Source organism: Phyllostomus discolor, chromosome 8 (genome assembly GCF_004126475.2).
Source record: "Phyllostomus discolor isolate MPI-MPIP mPhyDis1 chromosome 8, mPhyDis1.pri.v3, whole genome shotgun sequence".
In the NCBI taxonomy this organism is placed as follows: domain Eukaryota; kingdom Metazoa; phylum Chordata; class Mammalia; order Chiroptera; family Phyllostomidae; genus Phyllostomus; species Phyllostomus discolor.
In genome coordinates, this window is record NC_040910.2 from 92,286,007 (window position 1) to 92,305,922 (window position 19,916).

The 19,916-nt window shown below is 36.3% G+C and overlaps 1 protein-coding gene across 4 annotated transcripts in view; it reads left to right on the forward strand.

Annotated features, from left to right (window-relative positions):
• The window catches only part of CLTC (clathrin heavy chain), a 61,877-nt gene that overhangs the window by 16,652 nt on the left and 25,309 nt on the right, over positions 1–19,916 (forward strand). For 2 of the 4 annotated variants that reach the window (XM_036033580.1, XM_036033581.1), the window contains exons 2-14: positions 2,431–2,638; positions 4,064–4,066; positions 5,659–5,927; positions 6,459–6,620; positions 9,024–9,137; positions 9,540–9,713; positions 13,092–13,289; positions 14,901–15,101; positions 17,316–17,468; positions 17,961–18,083; positions 18,710–18,847; positions 19,095–19,259; positions 19,409–19,589. In XM_036033580.1, coding sequence (XP_035889473.1) covers positions 2,431–2,638; positions 4,064–4,066; positions 5,659–5,927; positions 6,459–6,620; positions 9,024–9,137; positions 9,540–9,713; positions 13,092–13,289; positions 14,901–15,101; positions 17,316–17,468; positions 17,961–18,083; positions 18,710–18,847; positions 19,095–19,259; positions 19,409–19,589 — 2,089 coding nt within the window. The remainder of the gene's footprint in view (positions 1–2,430; positions 2,639–4,063; positions 4,067–5,658; positions 5,928–6,458; positions 6,621–9,023; positions 9,138–9,539; positions 9,714–13,091; positions 13,290–14,900; positions 15,102–17,315; positions 17,469–17,960; positions 18,084–18,709; positions 18,848–19,094; positions 19,260–19,408; positions 19,590–19,916) is intronic. The other 2 variants (XM_028521832.2, XM_028521833.2) reach the window with 1 other exon arrangement.

Consider the following 19,916-nt stretch of genomic DNA (forward strand, 5'->3'; position numbering starts at 1 on the left):
AACATGTTGCATGGTTTTGGAGATTCTGGTCTCTACATCTCTACCTGACTTTAGTTAGGCAATTAAAGAGCAGAATTTGAAGTTTTTAGGGATAATTTACTTTTGTAAAAAAAAAAAAGGGTACATTTCAATGTCTGAGTAAGTTAAGCACCCAGAGACCACTTATCTATTATCAGTAGTCAAAATAAATTCACACCCAGAGTTTTAACCACCATTTAGGACAGCTGAATTAGGCAGATAATAAAATGAAAATACAAAAAAAAAAAAAAAAAGCTAGTTTTGAGCTGTGTTATATGCCCTAATAGTGTCTATTGAGACTTTACTATATGTCTGGCATTGTCCTAAGCATTTCCTTTTAAATCCTCCCAACGGTGGGATAGGTCCTATCATTTCAGATGAGGAAATATACACAGGGATAACTGATTTGTCTGTACCTACTAAGTGGCAAAACTGGGACTAAATCCAGACATTTTGGCTTTTATGCATTCTGTAGAACCAGCTAATTCTGGATGGTACTTGTATTTTATAATCAAAGTTATACATTTATACAGTAATTGTTTACTTGAATGAAGAATCTTTGTTGTCTGGATTATGAGGAATCTGAAATAATATTTCTTACTAAAAACCAAGAAAGTAGTGTCTGCTTCCCCCTGCCCCCCCACCCCCCAGGCACGTTAATCCAAACAGGGGTAAGGAAGGGAGAAGAAGGAAAAGGAAACACTTCCGTATCATTTGTAACCTGCAATTCTAGGACACTTTAGAGTTTTCGGTTGGCTGATTAGCAGTAAATCTGTTACTTGCTTTTTGGATTCTAAACTAGGCATAAGTGTCAAGTCCTAAAGTTGTGCCACTTGTAGACCAGTGCCAAAATCTACTCTGTGTTACAAAGTTTGAGTGGTTTTCTTTAAGAAGGGAGCAGCTAATAATTTGTACAACTGCTTAACTCCTTGCCCTGGTGTTCAGTTATTGAGTTGCTATAACTACTTTATAACCGAAAGCGTCTATAGTCATTGAGGTACAGGAGGGAAGTGAAAGTAAAATGCAGTCTCTTAATCTTAGGTTGTATCGTATTCAGATCCTAGCCTGGTTATGATTAAGCATTATTAGCAGTAAAGTTTGATGAAAGAATTTAGACAGAATGCAGTTAACTTGGCTCAGCCAATCCACAGTGAGCAGTGACAGTGGTGGTCTCTGCGGGGGGAGGGGAAGTTGGGTATCTGGGGACAAGGGGAGAATAAAGACTTGATTTTTTTCGTTTGTATTTTTCTCCATGTGAATTTCTTATCTATTAGAGGAAAAAAATAGTCTGGCTTAATAAAGCCTTTAGGCAGCCTTTTATTGGGACCTAGTCTGTTATATTTGGTAATGCAGGGTATCCACTCTGGTGGAGCTATCCTTCTAGCAGTGCCTATTGTTCTAAATAAATACTTTATTGATTTTCAAAGACCTACCATCCTTAGATCCTCTTTATTTGTTTAGCAAATACTTGAATATCTTCTGAGTACACACAGCAAATCTGATTCCATCATTTTCCTTGATAAAACCCTTAAGTTAGCTTTATTTGCCTAAGAAATAAATTCTGGATTTTTAGTGGAGTACATTTAGCTTATCAGTCTGGCCCTTGCTAATCTTTCTAACCTTAATTTATTACCATGTTCATCTCCCAGTATTACAAAAATACTTAAGAGTTTCCTTAGCAGACCGTACTTTCACATCTCTGGGTTTTAGCATCTGTTCTTCTGTTGTGCATTCTCTAGTCTCCCTTGAACATATTTCCCTTAGCTGTGGGTCTTCTTTGACAAGGTCCCTCTTACATATCTTTGTTTTGGCACTTTTTGCAAAGTATTGTAACTGTTTACTTGTCTGTCTGCTCTTGGCAATCCCAGTTCCTTTAAGAATTTTGTGAAATTTAAAATTTTTATGTTGTGACTTGATTTTCAGATTTCTGAAGTCTAATGCAAGTGAACAAGTAATTACTAAATGTTAAAGGGGAAAAGAGGACAGATCCAGTAATTCTCAATGTTAAAGGGAAGGGGGTAAGAGAAGACAGTTCAGAGATCTTAAACTAAGAAACATCGATGACTTCAAATCCCTCGAACAATAATGCTAGCTTTCAGATATAACTCTTTCCTTTACTTTCGTATCTACTTATTGTGCCTCCTAGCTATAACCACATGGTTATACATCTCTAGTTATAAGTACAAGATTATAACAAAACAGTTGAATGCCATGTTGTTGGAGGAACAGAAGGTCCATTATTTAGCTATCACTTGCCTCACTTAAATCAATATAATGGAGTTTTCACTGTTGACCTTGAAGCATTAATGGTTAAATGAGGATTTGTAGTAAAGAGATTACGTGAATGTCAGGTCTTTCTAATTCACTTTGTAACATGGTTTATTAATGTTTATTTGTTTGTTTTTCCTCCAGCTCCAGAACCTGGGTATAAACCCAGCAAACATTGGCTTTAGTACCCTGACTATGGAGTCAGACAAATTCATCTGCATTAGAGAGAAAGTAGGAGAGCAGGCTCAAGTGGTAATCATTGATATGAATGACCCAAGTAATCCAATTCGAAGACCAATTTCAGCAGACAGCGCCATCATGAATCCAGCTAGCAAAGTAATTGCACTGAAAGGTATACAAGATTATGGGTTTCTTTTTCTTAAAACTCTTTCTGTGTATAATGTATTCAAATACAATAATTAGGAGCTATCTCTTTTAGTATTTTGATTAAAGTTGATTAAATAGGTCTGTGGTGTTAAAGCTATTAGTGAATTTGATTTTAACTACTTTCATGACTTTTGCTTGGCATGTTTCTATAAAACATACTTTTATTCAGCGTATATTCAGACTAATTTTTTAATTGTCATAATAGGGAACTGTATAACCTATTACTAAACAGAGTTCAGAGAACTTCATACTGGCTGGGAACCTATATTAATTTTTTTCTTTGAACTTCAGAGTAACATAAGTTTCTTTTTCCCCTTTTATTGATTCCAGAGAGAGGGGAAGGGAGGGAGAGAGAGGGAAACATTGATCAGTTGCCTCCTGCACACACCCTGACTGGGGACCCTGTCTGCAACCTTTTGGTGTGCAGGACAATGTCCTACCAAGTCCCACCAGACAGGGCTAAATAGACGTTTTTAAGAGGGTTTGGTGACAAACTAGCCAACTTTAAAGAAGGCATTTAATTGTCTGGGTTGTTTTGTTTTTTTTTTTTCTTTTTCTTTTTGGACACTTAACTACATACTAGATACTTTAAGTGTCTGGAGCATATATGTAAGTTCTATGGAGGTTAACTTTAACCTTATGGTGTAAATGCAGTTATCATCTTTATATGAGGAAACTGAGGCCTTGCCCATAATCACATAGTTGTTACCCCAATAAATTCAGTAATTTTTTTTAAATCAGCATAGCTAATGATTGATGACCTAAGTCTATACATAAAACCTCAACACGAAATAGTGTGTTACCTAAACAGTGTGTAAGCACTGCTTCCAACCTCATCTCTAGCAGGGTGATCTTGGATAATACCTGTAAATATGCAGGAAGTCTGCTTATTCATTTGTAAAATGAGAGGGTTAGGTTAGGCAATTTTCTAGTTCTTTTTAGCTCAAAATTCTAGTAATTTGATAACATTTTTTTTGGGCGAGTTGTTGGAAGTGCTGAAATTTTTAAACAGACTTCTTTTTACATGATTTAAGCTTTGTATTTAGTAGTAGTACTTGTTGGAGATTAAATTGGGGGGGAGGGCTAAGCATATTCAAGCAGATATCACCGTTTCATATCTAAGGTTAGAGCTGATCTCGTTTCAAAGAAAGATAATCCATCCAGCTTTTACTTGGGACCACATGCTTTGTGGCAATAAGTTTTTTTGCTTCTATTAAATAATACATGTAAGGTATTAAGCTCCCTTCAGCCTCCTTAAAGAATTTAAATTCAACTGCTTAGCAACTCTAACCTCTATTAAAAGGCCATCGTTTAAATTTTCTCAATTCTCTTCTATTTTTAATGTTGTTGTTATCTTATCACATTTCTTAATGCTTTCTTATGTGTGCAGATGGTGAGTTTTCTTAAATTAGATTGTATTAGTTATTGTCCTGTTTTATAAAAAGAATAAATTGAAAAGATTTTCAAAGCATTGTACAAAAATAACATTGTGAATTAGTGCCCATATATGTACCCATATACATAGGAGTTAAGCTGTCATCCCTTACCCTCCTCCCTAAACCTTCCCACATATATATACTCCAACCCTTTTCGTAAAAAAAGTCTGTCTAGGGGTTGGGGAAGGCAGCAAAGGAAAGTAAGTAATTTCTAAATGTAGCAGGTCCTCAAAAACATCATTTGATTGTAAGGTTGATGAGATGCCAGAGGCATTTAACTTGTTTATATCAGCTTGTGGTAAAATTGGTTTCTTTACTTGTTGTTTGTTTTTTGCTTAAAGTCATAGAACCTGTTGAGGACTTACTATACCATACTGCTTCCTTTCAAAGCCAGTTTTAACTTGATTTCTTTTTATAAACAGGACTATAACTCTCACAATTGCTCAAGTCTGGTTGTGGTTTACATATTGTGTGGGATGGGAATAACATTCTTTGTTTTATAGAAGTTCTTACATGTGTGGTAAGAAGGGTCATGGTACAAAGCTGTGTGTTTGGTGTCCCGTCCCATCTCCTCCCTCCTCACCCTCCATCTATCTTATACATTTTGTTCTTCAGGAGCCAGGTTCTCTGTGGCTCAGGAATGGAGTGTTCCTTAATGTCTAAGGACGAATCTTGATCAGATAGCCTGGTGATATCTGTGGGCTTTGACCTCTATTAATAATTTAAACCAAGTCACTTTTTGGACCATGATGTTCAAATTAACACATAAAGTCCTTTGCATCTGATTCAGTGAACTCTTAACACTCAAGGCAAACTTCATCCTTCTTTTACTAAATACTTGCTTCATTGGATGAAGTTTGAACTTTGTATATTAACAGCATCTATCTTCAGTATATTAACAGCATCTGAAACTGTCCTTCTTTGTCTCCCTCTCCTTTCCTGTAGCACTGTGTATTTCCTTTCCTGTCTTTCCCTTTGTATCTTAAACCAATTAAATGTAGCATGTACTTCTCTTACGTGGTCTTGGTGCAAGATAGAATCGAAGTAGATCCTCTTCAGAAAGTAGTTTCCACAAGATTTAGTTGGATGAGGGGTGAAAGTAGACATTTTCCCCATGTGTTTGTATCAGATTTGCTTTGTTCTGTGTACCCATAACTAATTTAGTTAATGTGTAAATATTCTTAATTATAAATCATTAGATTTCAACCTTGTTTTCCTTTATTGTTAAGCAAGCTGTTCTTTAGACTCATTTTTAGTTGGGATTTAGAATTCTATAGATATTATGCTTATCTGTTTAAAATGTCTTTGATAGAAGTAATACAGTTTTGCTTCAAAGGTAGAAGTAGATTGTCTGCCCATCTCTCAGCTGTCTTTTCAGTGGTTGCTGCTCTGTCAATTTGACCTCTGTAGTTGGTTATTGCATAGTTTCCTGATAGAACCATCTGTTTGGAAGTTAAGAGATCTTGTTACAGAGCAAGTCTGGCTAGATATTAATTTATCCTGAACTTTGTTTTCTTAGTGATTCATAATTCTTAATTTTTGTTTTTAGCTGGGAAGACTCTTCAGATATTTAACATTGAAATGAAAAGTAAAATGAAGGCCCATACCATGACTGATGATGTCACCTTCTGGAAATGGATCTCTTTGAATACGGTCGCTCTGGTCACGGATAACGCAGTTTACCATTGGAGTATGGAAGGAGAGTCTCAACCAGTGAAAATGTTTGATCGCCATTCTAGCCTCGCAGGTTGCCAGATTATCAACTATCGTACAGATGCAAAGCAAAAGTGGTTACTTCTGACTGGCATATCTGCACAGGTAACATTTCTTCTAGTTTTTAATTAAAAAAAAGGTCTACAGAACTAATATGCCAAGAATGTAGTTTATTTTGAAATTAGGTCTTCTATTCTTAGTCATGTTGAATCTGACTTATTTTGGAAGAGCTTTTTTCTCTTTTAAAAATAAATGTCTTTATACCGACATAGTTTCAGAGCATGTACTCTTACCAAATGTTTTTAGGTCTTGCAGGTTGAGTGGATATATGGAGTTCCTGTATGAATGATTTGGAGTTTATTGTGCATATTTACTGCAGAATGAGTGTTCCTATGCATATATTTTTTAAGATAGCATACAGGATGGTTGTGTATGAGACATTCATGTTAAGTTTTAGTAAGATACTGCCTGGAGCTAAATTTTAAATGAGTAGGTATTAAATCTACATTGAGAGACTAAAGAATTATAAATACTGTTAAAGATGATAAAGCGATTCTAATTATTTCACTAGTTGATGAATGTGGGAGTTAGTGGTTCATAGGGTCCCCAAACTTGATTCTCTTTGATCTTTTGTAGCAAAATCGTGTGGTGGGAGCGATGCAGTTGTATTCTGTAGATAGGAAAGTGTCTCAACCCATTGAAGGACATGCGGCTAGCTTCGCACAGTTTAAGATGGAAGGAAATGCAGAAGAATCAACGTTATTTTGTTTTGCAGTGCGGGGTCAAGCTGGAGGGAAGGTAAGTTTTTGCTCTGGAAAATATTTAGTGCGAATTTGTCTTTCTGCTACTAATTAAGTTATCTGTTACTAATTAGTTATATCATCTCTCTCTTCCTTGTTTGTTTCTAACATTCAGATTTGTGGTGACTTTGTTTAAAATCTGCTTGTAGTGATGCTTTTCTAAAGTGAATAATGTTCTTTAACAACTTTTTTGTATCAGCTGTGGATAGTAAGACTTTATTTTGATTGCCTTTACCAAGGCCTTAAGTCTGTGTTTTTCAGCCTTCTGTGCATAAGAATCAGCAGGGTTGCTAAAATGTACATTGGTGTGACTCATTAGGTAGAGGTCATCGTCTGCATTTTAAAAAGCCTAGGTGATCAGGTAGGATGTGGCCTACAATTGGAGTCACATTGCCCTAAGTCAGAGTTGGTTAACCTTGGCTTTACATTGGAATGGCCTAGACAAATTGAAGAACTTTATTCTGTGGTTCGATTAGAGCATAGAAAATTTACGGAAAGGATAATAGGCAGTTTACAATAGCTAGGAATGTGTAGAGCCAGGCTTGGAAGATGAGGAATCAGGGAAAATGGGAAGTAGCCAGAGCCCCAGCCAAGAGACCTGCCGCAGAACCCTGAGAACTCTGCTGCTGCTGTGACTGCAGTGCTGGGTGACACAGCACTGCTGCCTCCGGCCGCTCTGTTTGACTGCAATTCTCACTGCCAGACTACGCTCTCCAAAGTCATAATATTTTTCCATGGCAACTAGTTAAAAATTAGATAGCGGTTGCTTAAAATATGATAATCTATAGCTTCTCAGTGGGGAGAGAACATGCAGAGTTACAAGTCTGCTTAAAATTTCAGAGTAAGAATCCCTGAACCAAGGAATAATCCTAACAGCCTCTCAATATGACAAGGATTGATTGAAAACAATGATATTTAGGTCTGCATTGACATAATATAAACAAAGACAACACATTATAGTTCTTAGATTAGGTATTTAGGACATAAGACTGGGACATTTTTTGTAAAGGTCTACTGTAAAAACAACTTCATTTGCATTTTTATAGTCTCTGAAAACACGTTTATAGGTTCTTGAGACTATTTGATTCATTGTGCTATAGCTTTTGTAGTCTGCCATGGCTTTTGAAAGAAGGCATGATTTTTCTCAATATGGTAGTCATTTTAATTAAGAATGCGAGGCTATAACTTTTCTATGGTATATATCTTGAAAACTGAATTATTTTTTGTCTGAGTCCACTCCTGACATGACTGAGGAAAAGATATAATACTCTTATTGACATTATTTACTTTCTCTTGCCTGGCTGATGTGCAGCGTCAGACATTTTAAAACAAAACGTTCTCGTCCGGTTTTATGAAGTCTGTGTGATCAGAGTGACGGCTCAGCCTAGGACATTACTTCCGTCTGTGTGAGAGCACGTGCACCAGCAGAGAAGAATTTCACAGTTTTAGTTAGCTGTCTATTTGGAAATGCTAGCTTGTAATGGAAAACCATGAGAAAGAACCTCTGTGGAGAATGTATTGTGGGGAATGTATTACCATTTTATGCCATTCATTTAAGGTAGATTGTGGTGTGATTGTTTCAGTTATTCAGCTGACTTTATGGTTTTTATCTTGAAATAATACACTTTCATAGGAAGCTGCAAAGGCAGTACTAGTGTCCTTTACCTAGTTTCTCTCAGTGGTTACATCTGTGTACACACACACACACACACACATAAAATATTATATTATATTAAAAAACAAGTTAGCATTATTATAATTGTATAATTCTATTGTATCACAAGTAGAATCAAGATACTATTCTGTCACCTCAAGGATTCCCACATGCTACTTGTTTATAGTCACACCTACTCCCCTACCATGTCTAACCCCTGACAACCACTAAATTACTTTCCATTTCCATAGTGTTGTCACTTCAAGAATGCTATATAAATAGAATCATGTAGTGTGTGACCTTTTGAGGTTGGCCTTTTTTTCTCCACTCAGCATAAAGTCCATGGTAGTTCTTTTTATTCCTGAGGAGTATTAACCTACCATGGAAATTAATAAATAAATATATATATATATTTAAGATTTTATTTACTTAGAGAGCGGTTAAGGGAGGGAGAAAGAGAAGAAGAGAAATATTGATTGGCTGCGTCCCGTGTGCGCCCCAACCTAGGACTGAACCCACAACCCAGACATGTGCCCTTACTGGGAATTGAACTAGCTACCTTTCAATTTGCAGGAGGACACTCAAGGAATTGAGTCACACCAGTCAGGGCCTACATGGATATATTAATGGTGAATATTAAACCTATTGTAGACATTTTGGTTGTTTCCAGTTTGGAGCTACGAGCAAGCTGCTATGATGACTACTAAAAGATCTAGGTTTATATAAATTTTATTTTCTTTTGAATAGTTGCATATCATCGAAGTGGGCACACCACCTACAGGGAACCAGCCCTTTCCAAAGAAGGCAGTGGATGTTTTCTTTCCTCCAGAAGCACAGAATGACTTTCCTGTTGCAATGCAGGTATTTTAAACAAAACAAGGGGACTTTTGAAATCTCTTTAAAAAATAATTCAGAAACTACTTTTGCTCATGGTCAATATAAATTAAGTGGGGCTTAAAAGAATATCTTTTTTAAAATAAAGTTTGTTAGTGAAACTTTATAAATAATCTAATATATAAACTGGATTATGCTAATTTTTCAAAATTGCTTTCCTTTTTATGTTATACATTTATTCATATCCTTGTCTTTTATGTAAGAGCTTTGGATATGCCATATTTAAATATGCTACAAGGAAACCATAAACATTCTCATATAAGCCTCTTGTCAGTGTTCTAGAATTTTACCATCTCTAAAATGGAATTGAACTAAATTTTTTGTTTGTGGGTTCATTATTTCACTTCATTGTTGATTTTCTTTATACAGATCAGTGAAAAGCATGATGTAGTATTCTTGATTACTAAGTATGGTTATATCCACCTCTATGACCTTGAGACTGGTACCTGCATCTACATGAATAGAATCAGTGGAGAAACAATCTTTGTTACTGCACCTCATGAAGCCACAGCTGGAATAATTGGAGTAAACAGAAAGGGACAAGTAAGGAAACCTTGAAACTTAAATTAAGAGAGTAATACTTATTACTGTTAGCTTTTTTAAAAAAAGATGATGACTTTGGATGTCAGAAATTAATATATACTTAAAAATACAGAAGCATATGGTACAAAGGTTCTCTTTAACCCTGTTTCAGAGAGAGAAACTGTTTGGCATATAGCCATCTAGGTTCACGTTTATGTGTCTATGTCAAAAGAAGTGACTTTTTTTTCAAAGAAACTATTAGGGTCACATTTGACAGACTCTATTGCTTTTTATAGGCATTTTCTTCCTATGACCTCTAGGATAGATTATCAACTATACAAGGAAAAGAATTTTTCCTACATCTCTTTTCCTAACTACTTAGTACTAAATATTTAATGTTGGAAAATAATCTGGTATAGTAGCTGTTGTGGGGTACCTGGGAAGTTGTTCAGTTGGATAGGGAAGACACTAGCTGATCTGAATTTGTCATGCCTGGCAAACCTCTTCATGTCATTAACAAGTGATTCCTTTGTGTTTCCTTAGTATTTTAATGTAATTAAAATTTTCTACCGTGGGGATGTCTTATTTTCTTAAAAAAAAAAAAAAAAAAAAAAGTTAGAACGTCAAAAAGAGTACTGTGACTGATTTTGACTTACTTTTCCCCCAAATTAGTATTTTTCCCAGACAGTAAGTGGAGGAAATAACTAGTAGATTTTTCTCCTTTGTTCTGTTAATTTCCAGGAAATGGGGTATATATGAAGAGGCAAATACTCTAGAGAAGTCCTTCCCTACCTGTCCATCTCCTACCTCAACTCGACATGTGGTTAGGTGCTTCTGCTTCTAGGTAGCCCCCTGCATAGTGCTTCCCACAGTGAATTCCAATTGCCTGCTTAACTGCTCTAGTCACTAGTCTTTATTAGGAAAGGGGCTTTTCTTTGTTTAATTGTATTTCTACACCACTCCATGCCTGGCACAAAAGCAACTTTAAAAATTCAGTAGCTTTCATTTATTCAGTTGCATGTTTGTCTCTTGGGGAAAAAAATCAAGAATGAATTGCCTTTTAGTGAACTAGGTTAATGACAGTTCAATAATCATGAACTTGATAAGCCAGAGACCTTTTTATTTCCATTACTATGCAGATGTTTTTAAGATAATACATAAAGTATCTCAAGTAATTTCACTAATGTATTTGATATTCATAGGTTTGATTCTGGGAACTTGTTTTCCTTTCCTCCCCTTACAATTTTCTGTGGCCAGCTGCTTTGAGTAAGGAAATGGGTGTTTAACCTTGTGCTTCAGGGCTTTTTTCTGCTCTTTGTATCAGCTGGACATACGCCCTAAAGCAGCAATTTTCAACCTTTTTTATCTCATGGCACACATATATTAATTACTAAAATTGTGCAGCATACCAAAACATACATTTTTTTTTTGCCAATCTGACAAAAAGAAGTATAATTTTGATTTATTGACACCAGATGACTGTTGTTGCATTGACTGTTGTCATTTTTTAATTTGACAGTCTAAGGGAAAAGAGGTCAGTGCCCCTGACTAGATAGTCAGGTATTGCATGTTTTAAAGTTCTTGTGGCACGCCGGTTGAAAATAGTTGCCCTAAAGGAATGAATGTGTGGTTTCTATTAGTTGAAAAGTCAAAAGTGACCAAGATGATATTACAGCTTAAATTCTGAAATTGGTAGATCTGAGTACTTTAGAAGATATAGAAACCTTCAAAGTACTGGTTGCTAGAAATCTGTTAAAATAGTAAGACATTTGGTCCATGCCAAAAGGTCCTTGATATTCGGTCCTTGAAGTGTGTCATTACCAGCTAGGCTACCAAAGCAAGAGGGTTATTATGGACCAGTAAAACATGCTAGTATTTTTTATGTATTAATCCTATAAACCAAAAGTTTAAAATTCCTATAGCCAAAAATTGTGAAGAACAGTATGTGCTGTTTGTACCTAGGGGTGTTTTCTGACTGTGGATGTTTTGGGCAGGACCAAATGTCCTGCAAGGGCTAGAGCAATCTCAGTAGGGTGAAGGTGAAACTGTGGATTTGGTGTTTGGGGAAGACTAAGGTAGCAAGCAGTAGGACGATTCAGAAAGTGTGGTTGGAACTGAACTTACCCATTTTCCTTATGTTTCCTGGCAGGTAAGCATGAATTAAAGGTGGAAGTCGGAAATGCAAATGACTTTAAAGAAAGTAATTCCTTCCTTTTATAAGGCATGTCTAAATATGGAGTAGAATGACACATTGCAGATACGGGATGGCTTAACGCTTTGTGGATAGGGGGTCTGACCTGTAGAAATGAAAGAGTTCTGGAGCTTAAAATGTCTTAATTTTCCTCAAAAGAAAGTATAGAGCCAGCAGGATTGACTGTTATTTATCAATTGGTTATTGAGTTCTCAAATTATATTTGATTTTGTTGATTTTGGGACAGAAATTTTTCATTTTCATTTCTTTAACAAGTTATTAAGCATTTACTTTGTACTAAACACTGTCCAGTGCTAACAGTGTGATTAAACAAAGATAAGTGCCTCCTCATGTGGCCCACTGACTGAGAAACAGCTAGGCAAGAAATTATAGTAATATGAGGAGCACTGTTGGGGGTAACATAAGTAGTTTAGAGGCTGGGGTGTATAACCAGCTTCGGCGTTGGAGAAAGGGATGGATGTGTAGTGAAGGGTTCCCTTTCTCTGTGGCAATTAACGGTAGTTCAGCTTTTAAGCAACTAGGGCAGCTTCTGTGGCAGTGACTTTTTAGGAGGACCAAGGGTGGGTATTTTCCAAATGCAAGCAATTAGAAAGTGCTCTTTACTGATTCCACATTTATTAAACACACCTATTGTGTACCTTGTATTATATAGTAGGATTCAGTGATTCCTTCCCCTCACTGAATATATAATTTGACCTGTAGGAATGTAAATCTGATTTTTAAAATTACTGAAAAATCCTTATTAAAAAACCCCTAGAGTTTAAAGGAATATATGTTAAAATTCTTCCAGGTGATCCTTAGGTTTCATTTAGATTTTATAGCTTCTTCAGTCACTTTGTAGGTTGTCAAGATTGCGTTCCCTTATTGAATTGTCTTTCAGAGCTTAAATGGGAGCCTAATCTTTGATTAACCATGTAAAGAGTGAGTGAATCTTAGCAAAGCAATTAGAGTTAGGACAGTATGAAGTAGGGAGTTATTTATATTACAGAATGGCCATATTTTAGGCACTCCCAAATGGTTAGCACTCCTTATTTTTCTCTATTCTGGCCTCTTTATTACGGCAACAAAAAGCAGCTGTCATAATTTTAATGCATTTGTGACTCAGTAGTAATCAACTCTAAAGAGATTTAGTACCATTGATATCCAAATGAATACAATGCAACTATTCATTACCCTTTAAATTGCAGGTTCTATCAGTATGTGTGGAAGAAGAAAACATAATTCCTTACATCACCAATGTCCTACAAAATCCTGATTTGGCTCTGAGAATGGCTGTACGTAACAACTTAGCTGGTGCTGAAGAACTCTTTGCCCGGAAATTTAATGCTCTTTTTGCCCAGGGAAATTACTCAGAGGCAGCAAAGGTGGCTGCTAATGCACCAAAGGTAAATAGTTATACAAATTAAGTTGCCATGCTTGGATTAATGTTCATAAACTCTATTTATAATACTGTTAGAAATGGAACCAGCTCTCCACAGAGAAACTAATCTTCTTTATGTTGCATTTTTCTATAGTAGAATATGAGTTACTTGTCAGTGACTTTAGATTTCATTAATTATTTTTCCGTGCTGTAGCTTTGGTTAGTTTTTTTAAAACTCAGTGTTTAGAAGGATATGTAGATCTAGCAAGCTATGATTTACATAGATGTCATAATGTTTAGTTACTTAGTTATAATACTGTTTGGCCTCATCAACTATAGCTACCTTTTTTTCCCCCTTTGAGAAGCCTTGTTCTTAATTGGCTCACAGCTTGGCAGAGGGCTCTAAGGTGTTTTAAAAGCTGTCTACTATCTGTAGGGAGAGGCTGAGGCAGAAGCCCTGACACCAGGGGAATGCCAGCAGGGTACCTTAGAGGCCACTGGGCTGCAGAGGCTCCTAGTTGTGCTAGAGGGTGAACTCAGCTCAGCCTGGAGGCCAGCCAGCCTGTGGAGGTTAGTCAGGTGGTCACCCATCTTAACGAGTTTCAACTCCTCATCTGGGAAGTGGCTCTCCAAGAAGTCACAGATATGGGCATCTGTGCAGACAGAATCCAGGGCATGCAGTGCCAGCGGGGCCTCTTCAGATTCTTCTCCAGGACCATGGTTTTACTGCAGTCATCCTGGGACATCTTTTGTGTACTCTGGAAGAAGGATTGGGCACTGTACTGGTTTGCAGCTTCAGGAAACACTCGGTGCCCATTGCTTCTCCTCAGCCAGCTCCTGGAAAAAGTGGCCCATGCTTTTCAGAAGCACATTTTTGCAGTTGAAATAGAAGCCCAGAAGAGAGGCAGGTGTGGGAGACTCTCAGATGAAGGTTAATTAGGCAGTCAACAGTAGCTTCTACCTCTGTGAACAATTTTGACAATCCCGGAGCTCATGGTTTATCAGCAGTAAGGAGCTAAGTTTAACAAAAAGGTGTTGGCTGCTTCCAGAGGCAGAGGATGGCTAAGAAGATGGTTCCAAAGGTGGTGACTGGAAAAGAGTTTGGAGGCTGGTCAGAAGCTGGAAGAAGGGGTGTCCACTGATTTGTTCTGTCTAAACACTGCTCAAGCAGGAGACAGATCCACAGGATACACTGGGAAAAAAATAATGTTTTTTTTTCCAGAGTTGAAGAATGAACAGATCCTGTTAAATTTATGGTAAAAAGAGTTGTCTGAAATGGAGCTGAGTTCTCATCACCTTTGTACTATGGTGGACTGAATTAACAACTTAAATCCTGATCAGTATTAAGAAATTTGAATTTAATGTGAACCTGGACTAATAGCTAGCTTAACTGTTTTATTCTCTTACACCTTGACATTATAATTAGGTTGGTATATTTCTGATTCTGAGTAACCTTTATCGCATTGAACCAGGCACGTGACAGATATTGACTGACTTTATTATTCAACGTGTTGAAGATTTAAAATTTTGTGTTAGTAGATGGGAATCACGCTTTTAAGATTGACCTAAACCAGTGGAGTTAGTGTGATGTTGGATCATCTTTAAAAGAAGTCTTTATCATTTCTTTTTCTTAAAGGGAATCCTTCGCACCCCAGACACTATTCGTCGGTTCCAGAGTGTCCCAGCCCAGCCAGGTCAAACTTCTCCTCTACTTCAGTATTTTGGAATCCTTTTGGACCAAGGCCAGCTAAACAAATTTGAGTCCTTGGAACTGTGTAGGCCTGTACTCCAACAAGGGCGGAAACAGCTTTTGGAGAAATGGCTAAAAGAAGATAAGGTACATTAACTTTAGTTAATATATTTTTGCTTTGATTGCATTATATATACCATGTTAGCAAATTAAAAACATCTAGGCTGCACCAAAACATCTATTATTCATTGCTTGTAGGAATAGAGTGAGAGCAGACATTGCATGAGATGCATAAATTTATCTTTATAATGCTTTGAGGTAGAATATCTTTGTTTAGTTTTTTTAAATGGAATCCAGGATTCGTGCTGGGTGGTTAGAACTAGTAACTTGGAGGCAGCAGGTTATTATCCTTTGCCTCAGGAAAAGCTTAGTGTGAGAGTATGCATTCATATTTGTCAATATGTGTAACACTTATTTGGACACAAGGATATATTCCTATCTCCTACATCCCACATTTAATATGTACAGTAGTTTCTTTTTTTTTTTTTTTTTTTTTAGATTTTATTATTTTTAGACAAGGGAGGGGAGGGCGAGAAACATCAGTGTGTGGTTGCCTCTCTTGCGTGCACCCCCCCACCCCTGGGATCTGGCCCGCAATCCACGCATGTGCCCTCTGGTTGGCAGGCTGGCACTCAAACCACTGAGTCTCACCAGCCAGGGCTAGTATGCACAGTAGTTTCAACCATACAAATATATTTTTTCTTTGAGAATGTCTCAAGTATCATCAAAATTGTATTGGCTACTAGTAGCTATATTTGGATGTGAAAGGGAAACATTATGTAAAATGTTGGACCATAGATATGTTAAGACAGCAGGGCTGTCTAATTAGCAGTGATATGGATTCCCAGAGTTATTTCACAGTATGTAAATTAGCATGTGGGAAAATATTTAAGACAGTTTCTTGAAATTTATTTAAATATGGACCTTTAAAAATGTTGTTAACCAGCTTTCATTATTGTGAAATGTCATTTATTTACTTATTTATTTATGATTTTACTTATTTACTTAACTAACTTCTTTAAAGATTTTATTCATTAACTTTTAGAGTGGGGGGAAGGGAGAGGAAAAGAGAGGGAGAGAAACATTGATGTGCGAGAGATACATTGATCAGTTGCCTCTCACACACCCCCAACGGGGACCTGGCCCTCAACTCAGGCATGTGTCCTGACTGGGAATCGAACCAGTGATCTTTGGGTTCGCCAGCTGGCACTCAGTCCACTGAGCCACACTAGCCAGGGCTCTGATTTCTTTACATGGAGCATCTAATAGTACTTTGTTTTCTAGAGTACATTATGGAAAATGTTGCTTATTGGCAAGGCACAAGTTTGAACAGTCCATCAATGTTACTGTTCCCTTCATACCACGGTAAAAAGCCTTTCTTGATAAAGTGGCAATATTGTATTGCAATTTCTTATGCCATTGTCAAGAATGAGGTGGTGCTGTTTTAAAACACTCTCTGAGTAGTGAGTAACTCTTAATGTTATACCTTTCAGCTTTAGTGTATGTTGGTAATATTGTAACATTATTCTAAGTCCCTATTTCTTCACCCATCTTCTGGCAGTCTTACAGGATACTGGAGAATAGTACCTCAGAGTTGGGATGTTTGGACAAGAGTCTCTGTTGAAGAATAGTTAATAGCCACAATAGCAAGTATTTGAGGTCCATCCTAATTGTTTAAGATAAGGGAGGAGGGAACAGCTAAGGTAACCTACTTGACCTTTGTCACAGTGTGAAAGGGCTGTTCTCTGACATAACCATTAAAAATAGAAAATCAACTCTTAATGTGTAAACCAAAACTCTTTTAGGGAGGCTGCTTTCCAGGTTAGGCAGCTGACTAAGGCAGGTTGAATGTACAAAGAAGGGAGTCTGCTTGTAATTCACCTAAAAATTCCAAAATTTTTTTCTGTTTGGCCTTGCGAAATTAGAGTGTCCTGCAAGGTGCATTATTTTGAAAAAACTGGGGGCCATGTGGGTCTGATATTTAATATCCTTGATAGAAGTACAAGACTCTGCTTTTTAAGTACTTACATTTCTTACAAGGTATTTGGTGATATTTATATGCGTGAAATCTTGGTGAGCACTTTATCCTTAAGTAGGATGTGTGGGAAATTTTACTGAGGCATTGCTATGAATACATGATGATCAAGAGTCTATTAACCACAAACCCTCAATATTATAGCATATTCTGGGACAATTGAGTAACTAAGTGCTTATCATGTTATTTATAGTAGAAATAGTGTCGACTGCTCACTCATAAAACAGCTCATGGATTACTAAACTATCTCCTTTTTCTTTGGATAGCTGGAATGTTCTGAAGAACTGGGTGACCTTGTGAAATCTGTGGACCCTACATTGGCACTTAGTGTGTACTTAAGGGCTAATGTCCCAAATAAAGTCATTCAGTGCTTTGCAGAAACTGGTCAAGTTCAGAAGATTGTTCTGTATGCTAAAAAAGTGAGTTCAATGAAACAAATTTTCAACAAAAATTCATTAAAACATTAAAAAGAACTTAACCTGTAGAAACTCTTAAGTGACTTTAATAGTGAATATTTTTTAAATTTTGAATCACTGGGAAAAGTTTAAAAACCCTATTTTAGTTCTGATGTATAGAATTATAATTTCTAAAAAATGGAAGCAGTTACTCTTATGGCTTATCAGAATTTAAGATGGCAAGGGCATGTTTAATCTGTTAGAACAAACTTTTTGAAATAGTTATCAAAAATGAATAAGCCAATTATAAAAAATTGACCACTACTTAATCAAATATGTTATCACTAAGGCATCTATTTGCCTAATAAACCAACGTCAAATTGAGCATCTTAGGTTAAAACTGAAATTTTACTTTCACCACTAGTTCTATACTAGTAAGATTCTATTTTAGGAAAAAAAAACTTTAAATGATCTAAAAATGAAACTTTGCTGTGGCATTTCAATTTCTCTTTGTAGGTTGGATACACTCCAGACTGGATCTTTCTGCTGAGAAATGTCATGCGTATCAGTCCAGATCAGGGACAGCAGTTTGCTCAAATGTTAGTTCAGGATGAAGAACCTCTTGCTGATATCACACAGGTAAAGACTTTAAAATGTATTCTGTAGAAATTGATTTAAATAGAGAATGGGGAGACCTAAGTTTAAACCACTTGAAGAAGAATGGGTTAAACTCTCAATTTGTAGAAATTTGAGCTTTGCAAGTTGCAAAAGAATGGACAGTAAGATACCATTTATATACAGTTTTAAAATGTACAAAATGGACTCTTGTTTAGAGATGTGTGTGTATTAAAAATGAAAAATATATGGGAATAATAAAATACAAAGGATAGTTATTGCCACTGGGTGAGGAGAGAGGGGAGAGGTGCACATAGAAGTGGGGGTCACAGATTCCATATTTATGCTTTTGTATATTTCAAATAGTTCATGAAAATTTTAAATCATTTGATTATACCCTGCTATTATATAGTATGTTGAAATATCTTGTAGTTTTTATTAGAACTAAAAGTAACACCAGAAAGACAAAAATTCTTAAATTTTGAAGCTATGTTGTCCAAGTATTTTTGAAGTTTGTGATTTGATCTGGCAATTTTTTATGTACAAAAAAATGAGATAATGTTTAATTCCCTTTTATTTACATATTATCAACAGTATTATAAAGCAGTTTTTAAACATCTTAAAACAGTATTCTTTAAATCTTTCTGCAGATTGTGGATGTCTTTATGGAATACAATCTAATTCAGCAGTGTACTGCATTTTTGCTTGATGCTCTGAAGAATAACCGCCCGTCTGAAGGTCCTCTGCAGACTAGGTTACTTGAGATGAACCTGATGCATGCACCTCAGGTATGTGTTTTCATGCTTCTGAGGCACTTTCCAGCGCTCTTTTAGTAGTTACTCAGAGGTTCGTAGAGTAAGTTATTTGAATCTGCTGAGATAACTATTCTTCATTTAGTAAAATTTAGCTAACATTCCTTTGTATTTTCTCTTATTTATCTGTTTGATACTGAATCTTTATCTGTGTAATCTGAACAGAGAATTACTGATATAAATGGACTGTTAAAATACACTCATCCTCTTTGTGGTTTTATAGGTTGCAGATGCTATTCTGGGGAATCAGATGTTCACACATTATGACCGGGCTCATATTGCTCAGCTGTGTGAGAAGGCTGGCCTACTTCAGCGTGCATTAGAACACTTCACTGATTTGTATGATATTAAGCGTGCAGTTGTTCACACCCATCTTCTTAACCCCGAGGTATTTTTTTCTTACCTAACACATGGTTTTAGTTATGACTAATTGGTATACCGAAAATGTGTTTCTGGTGCTGAATGATAATAATTTCATACCAGCATTAGGTTCACTGTTATTTATTTATTTATTCATGTATTTATTTTGTCCTCTAGTGGCTAGTGAATTACTTTGGATCCCTATCCGTAGAAGACTCCCTAGAATGCCTCAGGGCCATGCTGTCTGCCAATATTCGTCAGAATCTGCAAATCTGTGTTCAAGTGGCTTCTAAGTATCACGAACAATTGTCAACGCAGTCTCTGATTGAACTTTTTGAATCTTTCAAGAGTTTTGAAGGTAATTAATAGTTTCTGAGTTGTGTTTTGAGATAGCCAAGAGGGGTATTGTTATGATCACGAGTTATTAGAAATTCTGTCTCTACAAGCTTAATTTTATGGGGCAGTTTAAGTTTTATTGGGCAGTAAACATCAGGAATCTTATGTTAGATTGTAGGGATATTCAGTGAGCAGGCTGCTTAGATCTTTTATAGGTGAAATAAAGACAAAATTTGAAGATACAGGTATATAGTGGCTTTGTCATAATTGTGTAAGGTGAAAACACTTTTGATCAGGTATAATAAAATGTCATGCTTATGTTGTCTGACTCTCATAATGGCAGGTATTT